Below are 9582 nucleotides of genomic sequence, written 5' to 3' on the forward strand. Positions count from 1 at the left end.
GGAGTAATAAATTTGCTTTTCCATTGGAACCTGCTTCTGAGTTTACTTACCTCAGCAGGAAGCCTGTTAGTTCTAGGAAAAAGCTTCCTACCCTACCTCCATTCCTTGGAGTTCCTGCCCTTTAGGCTGACCCAGGGTCCTCTTAGCATGTTTCCAGTTTAATTTTAAGAATTAAATAACACATAGTTGCTTTTTATGTGCAGGCCAAATTTCATATATTCTAGAGTATTCTGACCAGGGTCTTCTGTACACTAAAAAGTATTATTCCTAATCACCATTTTTTAAAAGTATGTCTATTTGTGTGTATCCTTGTGGGGGTATTTGCACCTGAACACAGGTGCACAAAGATGCCAGAGGATCATCTGGCCACAGGAGCTGTATGACAGGCCATTGTGAGTGCCTCATGTAGGTGCTGGACCCTGAATTCAGGTCCTTTGCAAGAGCAGTGCACATTCTTAACCTCTGAGCCAAGTCACTGATTTCCTTTATGATGCCTACGTGGTTTGGGAATTGCTTCATTTCATTTTGATTACCAGTTACACTGGGCATCATTTTCAGAACTTGGTTTATTAGCCTCCTGGAGACGCTGTGATAAAATAGCCTGCACTGGCAGTTTAAACTAAGGAATTGTATCTGGCCTAGTTCTGAAGGCTGCTAAAGCCAGGGAGGTTTCAGGGTCATGCTCACAGAGTAGTATAAAAGACATTCTTTGCCTTTACTTTGGCTCTGGTGGCTGCCAGTAGTCCTTGGCCAGTGGGTATCGTTGTGAAGCTCCACCTAAAATGTTAGTGTCGATGTCAATTTAAAATAAGCAATAAAATAAGCAGAAGTCCCTCACACCTGGCAAAAGAAACATCCTAGAAATATGGGACAAAGCTAACAACTGTAATAAATATAAAACTTGTACCCTACACTCAGAGACCCGTGTTAAACTAAGGCAAAATTCCAGCAAAAAGAATGTGATGTACACAGCTCTTTTTCTATTCTGGAAAAAGAGTTTTCAGGAAGGATGGACTTTGTTTCTTTTCTATACGGTTGAGTGCTGGGTACCTTAATATCTAACGCTTCCTCCTGAGGGGCTCACCACTACTGCCTTATCTCCCTTCTCCCCCACCAGTGACTTTCTTTACAGCATGGCATTTTATCCTACATTGTGGCCAAATGAGAGTTTCAAATAATTTAGTCTCCCCTTACTTCAGCCATTGCCTTTCTGTATTATTAATCCTGGGAACACCGAGTTTCCTAAACCCTGGCTGTTTTTTCATCCCTCAACCCTCAGACCCTTGAACTAACTGCGCCCCAAAGGTTTTCAGTTGTGAGTACTTAAGCTCTCAACGTTAACTGCTCCATTTTTCTGCCTCACTTTGGTTCTGTCCTTGGTGTTGAGCCCCAAGCTGCTGCTGGAGGCTTGGCTGTCACTGCACTCTCAGCTGGCCCTGTCACATCCTTCCCTGCATAGAGGATGTTTCTGAAAGACATTTTTTCTTTTCTCCTTGGCTTCAGGGGTTTGCAACTTTACTTATCACGTTGCCTAGAGAACAGCCCTCTCTCTGAATTTATTAGCCTTTGGCTTCAAAATGGCTTGGAAACCACGATGATCCTAGGACTCCAGAGTAGCCAAGGGATTTCCTCAAGTGTGTTTCATGAAAGAGGAGCAATTTAACACCCAGGTGTTCTCCTGGAATAACTAACAACCAAGTTGTATTTAGAACAAAATGTCTACTTCAGTATCCTAATATTAAATTTGAAAAGACTCTAGGAAGTAGTTTTATTTAGAAATTGGGAAACTATAACAATTGTAGTAATAGAATCCATGAGATTATTTAAGATAGCTGTAAAGAGATAGACGGCAAGAAGAAAGAGAGGCTTGGTCTGACTTCAGTTGAGGGGGAAAATGTGTGGATGACCAAAAAGCCTACAGAAGATGAGATCTGGTGTCTTACAGCTGCAGAAACTATTACCACTCCATAACTGCTTTCTTCAGGGCCTGCTGAGCCTGGCATGGAAGCTGAAGTGTAGTCTTTTAACAGGAAGGTATCAAAACCACCAACAGTTATTGTTCAATCAGATGTGACAAAATTGTCCTTTCATTTAGTCCTGTTGAGATAGAACCAGAGTCCAGTTGAAAGAGAGAAACGGGGCTTGGAAAGGTGGCTCGTGCTTACAATCCCTGGACTTTGCAAACTGAGGTGGGCAATTGCAAATTCAAGGACAAAGTTGGGGCATTTGGGGTGACAAAGCTTCCCAAACCAAAAAATACAAGCACAAAGTAGCCTTGCTGTAGCTCAATCAAGCAGAGAGGATACTTTATTTCCATTTTATCTCTGTCCCAACATGTGAAAGAAACCCAACATGAAATTTGAGATCCCAGGTTTGTTTTTTTAACCTATTTCTAACCACTTGCTTTTCAGATTTGCTTGGAAGCATAGAAGAAATCCTTCCCAGCCTCCCCAAGCACATTCGTATTTGGGGAATGAAGGATTCTGTTCCACAAGGTGTAGTTTCACTTACAGAAAAGATGAGCCTGGCCTCTGATGAGCCAGTGCCCACAAGCCATCATGTAGCCTCAAGCCTCAAGTCTACGTGCCTGTATATTTTTACCTCTGGAACAACAGGTATTCGTTCTGTGTGTGTGTCTGTCTGTCTGTCTGTGTATGTGTCTGTCTGTGTCTGTGTATGTGTCTGTCTGAGTATGTGTCTTTTTGTGTCTGTGTATGTGTCTGTATGTATGTGTGTGTGCATCTGTGTCATCAGTGCTGGGACTGTACAGACATGCACATACAAATAATTAAAAATAATAAAATCTTAGATCAGATATATAAGATCTCAAACTCGGGACTGATGTCTAACTGAGGTGTCTATTTACATACCAGAGTGGACCTGATCCTCAGGTTCTCCCAGCTTCTCTCAGTACCTGTTACAGAGTCATCCTGGCTGGCATACACTGCTCCTTTCTCTTCCCCCAGATTCCACATAGAACCCAGCCATTTGGGCTAGGTCTCTTGGTCCTTAGCTCCTCTCTTGCCTCCCTCTCTCTTGTCTTCCTTTCTTTCCCTACCCCTCTTTCTCCTCTCATGGCCTGGTCCAGTCTGGACTCTTCCAGATGCCTCTGCCTACGCTCTCCCTCATAGCTACAATAAACCTTCCCCTTCTGCCACTAATCTAGGAGTGTTGTTTCCATTTTTTTTTTTTATTCACGATCCCAGCACTTGCGAGGCAGAGGCAGGCGGTACTCTATTATGAGTTCAAGGCCGGCCCAGTCTACAGAATGAGTTCTAGGCCAAACAGTGAAACATAGTGAGATAGTGAGAGCCTGTCTCAAAAACAATTTTCCAGTCATTTGTAACAAATTAATATCTGAGGAATCATGCCTGAAAGACCTATGGTTCTCAGGTCTTGGAACTTTCAAATGCAGGTGGGGAAGTTAATTGCTCTGGCTTTAAAAGGTAGCTTGTTTCGATTTTGGCAGATGCTGGTACTTATTGGCCTTAACTTTCGTTTGAGATTTCCTTAGGGTGTGAAATCGAAGGATGATGGAATTTCTGAAGACGTCAACCCAGTCCCAGAGCTTAGCCAATTTCTTTGACACTATTTTTTTGCTCTTTTTCTGGACCTCAGATTCTGGTACCTAATAATGAAGAGAATCATTTAGGTAGTGGCTAGTTACCTTCCCTTCACTTTCAAACCCTGGCCAAAAGGCTAAGTGAGGTGCCTATTTAACGCATCAAAGCGGACCTGGCTGCTGGGTTCTTTGGCTGCTGGGTTCTTCAGCATCTCTCAGTTTCTGCCAGTTACAGGGTGTGGCTGGCATACCCTGCCCACTACACTCTCCAGCCCAGAACCTGGGCTGCCATTACCCGAGAGGCTCTTTCCTCTAAAGACAGTCATTTAGGTTACCTACACTTTTGTACATTTGCCCTCTTAGCTGCTGCAGTGTGTCCCCCTCCCCCACTTTCCCTTCCCCATGTGAAGAGGTCACAGCTCCGCCTCATCAAGTCAACTCTGGACTCTCCCAGATGGTCCAGTCTCTGCGTACACTCTCCCTTTCATCTGTAGTCAGTTTTCTCCTCCATCCTACCTAGGAGTGGTCATGTTTCTTTCCTTTTCAGGTCTTTTTTTCACCCCCCTTCTGTGTTTAAAAGCTTGATAATGGACTCTTAAGCAGTTCTTTCTATTCCTGACTTGTGGTGCAGGTGACAACTCTCCTAACTTTCCCAGAATAACTGAGTCTTGTGACTCCCTGGAAGTCTTGAAAGCTTAGTGAGTCCCAAGAAAGAAACAAAACGGGCTTAAGTAACTCAGCTTTCCTTACTGAGGGGAACGGTTAAATGCTAACCAAAAGAAGATAATGAAACTGCTTGAGAATGCACGAGAATTCTTTAACTTTTGGGAAGCCCTGAGAACTGTAAACGACAAACCAGGGAGGCTCTGTGATCAGACTGACAGTTGGAATTTTGTTTCCATGTTTCAATATTGCCATTCCTATGTGTGTGCCATGCCCTAAGCAAAACTGCTATTACACATGAATTAAGAAAACTGACCAGACAGTAATTTGGTGCATCTTCTCCCTTTTAGTTCTTTAGGAAGCAGACTATATTTTAAAATATGATTAGAATAAATAAACTTATTTAGCTTGTATGTATGTTTGTTAGCACAATCTTAGTTGGATATTGGTATTTGAAAGAGAATAACTTTAGAAAAGGGTTTTTTTTATATTCCAGCAGAAAGTGTTTAGCCAGTTTGTTGACTTTGTGATTGTGTTCTTGTGACAAGTCAGGGGTGACTTAAAGACAGTCTCTACCTGTCCACTCCAAGGAGAGCAGACTGGAGCAGATTGTAACAGGCATTTATTTCATCTTCAGGGTCAAAGCTAAGACATTTTGTGCTGTTGCACAACTGGCTGAGAGAGAAAGTACTACTAATTTTACATTTATTATATTGCAATTATATAGCTGAGAATTGGGAAAAAGTTGTGGATCTGTGAGAGAAAAAACACTGTATTTATTTTTTAATTTTGCTTCAAAGGCAGAAAGTATGGGCATAATCTTTCTTTAAACAAACGTGTTTCTCTATGTCTAGCAAGAACAGGCAGAAAGTAGGCATATCCTCTCTTTAAACAAACGTGCTTCTCTATGTCTAGTGAGAACAGGTAACTTAGCAGACACTTAGCACCCATCTACAAACATCTACAAATGGTTCTTGGTTCCCCTGCACCCTGGCCCTCCACCCACTTCCTCTTCCTACCATACTTAGATCAGTGTCATAACTGTGGACACTTGCTGACTGAGCCATATGGAATGCAGATTACATGGACCTCTCTTACATGTAAGTGGAAATGAATAGCTTCTGGGAACTGTTAGTTGAAAGGAGTGTTGCTTGTGTGTAGCAGGTGAGACAAGATGAAGGATGAAAGCAAAAGATAACAAAGAGAAGGAATGGATTACACACAGGTCTAGAGAGATTAGAGATGCCAGTGGGAGGTCAAGGGGCAGTAAGGAACCCTACCTCAAGTGCTACGTAGGAGAGGGGCCAGTGGATAAAAACTTATTGAAGCCCAGGGGCATTATCCCTTTGGTTACTCTGTAGGGATCATGTATGGGATAGTTTTTTTTTAAAAAAAAATCAATGAAGAAGGGTTTTCACATGCCCCTGGTGTTGATCATTGCGTTTATCATGGTCAAACCTATGGGTGTGGGTTAGTGACGTGAGGGACGTGTTCCTGGAGCACAGTCTCCTGGTCATAGAAAGTTCTCAGAAGCAGAAAAAGATAACTGGGCTTCCAATAACATGGATCCTGAGATAACAATCATATTGAACTAGTTTGTGATGCCACCTACTCCACAATGAAAATGCAGCTGTAGATACTGAAGGAGCCCCATGCATTCTGTCAAGTCAATATTTAGACACCCCTGTTCCAGACACCCTTTCTTCCCCTTCAGTCCTGTCCATCTGCTGTGTTGTTATTGTGTATTTGTTCTTCGCCATCACCTTGGGAATTCCTTCAGTGTTTTCTTGGTTCCCTACTAACTAGAGCCTCAGTTATTTCTTTGGTCTTTCTCCCTTGCCAAGATGCTGCAGAAAACAGCAAGCTCAAGAAGTACATTAAAGTCCCCTGATAGGTGACAGGAGCTTGGGATGTAGTGTTGCTGGTTCTGGACCAGCCTCTCCATGACAGGTGCTTAATTTGAGAGCTGGTTTACTGTGGGCAGGGACACTCCATGGGATGGACAGTGTGGTGATGAAGGCATAGAACATCTCTGTTGCAGAAAAAGCAAGAATATTTGCTCCTCTGGATGAGGAACAGAAAGCTGTTCTTTAGAATCGTGACTAGAGCTAGTCTCACGTCACCTACTAATGTGTAGTTTTGAGGAGGAAGCCTGGAGGGATTCTCGGTAGAGGGTGTAAAAGTCCAAGCTTTTGGGAGCAGTTACAAAGGATTCTTTTTAGGAAAGACCATGATTTTATGATAGTGGTGAATATTATCCCAACTTCACATAGGAGGGCAAGTCTAATCCCATTAGGGAAATAGAGCACAAAGTCTGTCAGGATTTTCAGAGCTGGTACCGAACGAGGCAGGCTTGAGACTTTCTGGAGCACACTTGACGTCTCTGTAAACTGTGACCCTTCCTTCGATGTATTCTGTGGTCCCCTGCCACCCTCGACTTTGCCTCTCTGCCTGCATCCAGGAAACCCCCCATTTGGCCTTATCCCCTTAGCATTTTATAATGCAAACAAGATTATTAATGAGATTGATCTGTTAGTTTCTGTTGCTCAGGGGATGGAATTCAGTGCCACATGCTCTTCTATGCTGACCGGGTGAGCCCTTGACCACCAAGCCCCACCCAACTCAAGCCTCAGTGAGAGAGATTCAAAATGGCCGCCTGTGCAGGAAATCATTTGGAAAAACTAAAACCCTTTAAACTCTAAGAAGAATAGGATGCAATCAGATCTAATGAACTAATTGGAGTGGTGATTATTACCATCAGGAATACAAGTTGTGTTCCATGATAGAGACATATAGCTGGAAAGACATAGAAGTGCTAATGGCCAACCATGATCTTACAATGTCATATGGGTTAACCAATCAGATCTTGTTTCATGGATGAATTTCTTACACTGACATTATTACTTTCTATAACAGTAGCAAATCCCAAAACAGTAAGGAAAATATTTACCCATAGATGCCAGTACTAAGGCACTATGCAAAATGCAAATATTTATTATGGATATTTTCATAAGAAACTAATTATGTGTGAAGGAAGACTAGACAGAGAAGGAACGTGCTTGGCTCATGAAATGTGTGGAACCATTGCAACATATTGCATGAACCTTGTATTTTTAAAGCATCATACGAGACGACATGGTTAAACATTACGAAGGGATCATATACAAGACATGGCTAATCCCTGCAAAGTAAGCCGTCTACAGTACGAGTCCTACTTGAAGAACTTGTCCTCTGGAAAGCTTCTACTTTGTGTGCAATTTGGATGCAGATTATAATTCCTCTCATTTGGGGGCATGTATTTGTAGATGTTAGCATTTCTTTCATTAGTTTCTGGCAGACACTACACTCTGATTTTGTGTGGTTTTGACTTTTTTTACAGAAACTAAAGACTGCAGAACCTCATGATAGCAGCAATCCACATTGCACATTTCCTGGAGGGCATCTAGAAAAATTGGAGGCCTTTTTGTCTTAATTCCTTGTGTTGTTAGTATCAGGATAATCTTTCTTCATAAATCTATGTGTAATGGGACATATTTATTTGCACACAGACAGACAGACAGACAGACACACACACACACACACACACACACACATACACACCTGACATATAACAGTGACCGTGACCTGCCTAGTAGGTTCAAGTTACTCTAGAAGTATGTTCTGCCACTGAAGGGGTTTCATGGACTTCTGTAGCTATGGAACAAAGGAAATTATAAATGAGTCCATTCCGAGAATACAGCAGGGACATTAGATAAGCTGGCTACAGCAAGGTGGGAAAATTCTTTCAATATATTTTTGATATTACTTTAAAGCATTCTTAGCTATAGGTTGGTGGAGGCTAGACTCCTGCAAAGCTTGTTCCAAAAAGCTTACCCAATGGTTATGAGAAAATTAGCTCACATACGAAAGTAAACACAAATAGCCATTTCTTAAAGCATGTAAGCTGTCTGAAGATAATTTTGGCTCTCCACCTATATTTCACCTTTCTCAATTATGGCACTGTACCTCGCTGCCATCAATTTGCATGATATTTAATGTGGACAGGAATCCTTCCAAGAACTCAGAGTCCCTCAGAGAATGTGTGGGGGTTCATTTTTGTTTCTTCTCTTCTCTTCCAGGTCTGCCCAAAGCAGCTGTGATTAGTCAGCTGCAAGTGTTGAAGGGATCCTTTGGGCTGTGGGCTTTCGGCTGCACAGCTGACGACATTATTTATATAACCCTCCCTCTGTACCATAGCTCAGGGGCTCTCCTTGGAATCGGTGGGTGTGTTGAGTTAGGTAAGTTTGCTTTTTCTTTTTGATGGGTCATCAAAATATTTAGTCTGAGCTTATGCTTATTGGAACTTACAAATATTCATAGAAGTCCAAGGAACTGCATATTGCATAAATACATTGTAATATCTGAGACAAGGAGACATTTTTGTAACATAGCACATTGCTAAACTACAAAAGTCAAATCTTGGGCATTTGCTCTTGTGATTTCAGCCCTGTATAGACTCCCTCTTTCTTGTGGTTGTTCATTCTCTGGCAGACCAGCTCCAGGATCATCAGGCAGTCAGTCACAGGGAATAAACATGTCAGTCACATAGTTGTTCAGAGCAAGCTCCCAAACTCAAGGGTCACTTCAGCAGCATTCTGCTGAGCAAAACAAGCCAAAGCTCAGATGATCATCTAGATTGGAACAGTGGAAAAATAGACTCTACCTCTTCCAGTCAAGACGAACAAATTTGTATTACACAAGTAAGTGAGGGGAAGGACTTGGAGAGGCCAGTTTCTTTTCTTCCCAGTCTGTCCCAAACACCCAAAAACATTTGGGATAGAGTGTATGACTCAGGAGGTTCCATTTGAAGACATGCAAAAGGATGCTTCATTCACTAGCTCTGAAATACTAGAGCTCATTCATTACCGATTGTGCATGCCTGGTACTCCGTTGCAGCTTACTCAGAGTGCGGTCAAGATTTGCAGGAAAAGAGCTTCCATCATTAAAAGTGTCTGTAAGAATCTGGACAAAGAATCTTACATTCCTATCACAACTGGATTGTTAGATATGAGTGTAGGGTCATAGTCACTTCTCCACACAATGATCATTCATGCACACACATAAAGATCACCTTGTTGGGAATTAAGTAAACTGGATGACAGAGCAGAGCACCCGATTTTAATATAGTAAAAAGGAAGGGCATGCTGAACAAGCCACAGGGGAAGGAACTGCCACCATGGTTGCCCCGTAAGCAACTTTAAGTAGCTTATTAGAGGGAAGGAGAAAAGAGAGAGGGGAAGAGGGAGAGAGGGAGGAGAAGAGAGAAGGAGACAGAGAGAGAGAGAGAGAGAGAGAGAGAGAGAGAGAGAGAGAGAGAG

At 42.3% G+C, this 9582-nt stretch overlaps 1 protein-coding gene across 1 annotated transcript in view; it reads left to right on the forward strand.

Moving 5' to 3' along the window:
* The window catches only part of Slc27a6 (solute carrier family 27 member 6), a 42340-nt gene that overhangs the window by 9269 nt on the left and 23489 nt on the right, over positions 1-9582 (forward strand). The window contains exons 2-3 of the mRNA XM_005356132.3: positions 2412-2615; positions 8344-8502. Coding sequence (XP_005356189.1) covers positions 2412-2615; positions 8344-8502 — 363 coding nt within the window. The remainder of the gene's footprint in view (positions 1-2411; positions 2616-8343; positions 8503-9582) is intronic.

Source organism: Microtus ochrogaster, chromosome 18, assembly GCF_000317375.1.
Source record: "Microtus ochrogaster isolate Prairie Vole_2 chromosome 18, MicOch1.0, whole genome shotgun sequence".
NCBI lineage: Eukaryota > Metazoa > Chordata > Mammalia > Rodentia > Cricetidae > Microtus > Microtus ochrogaster.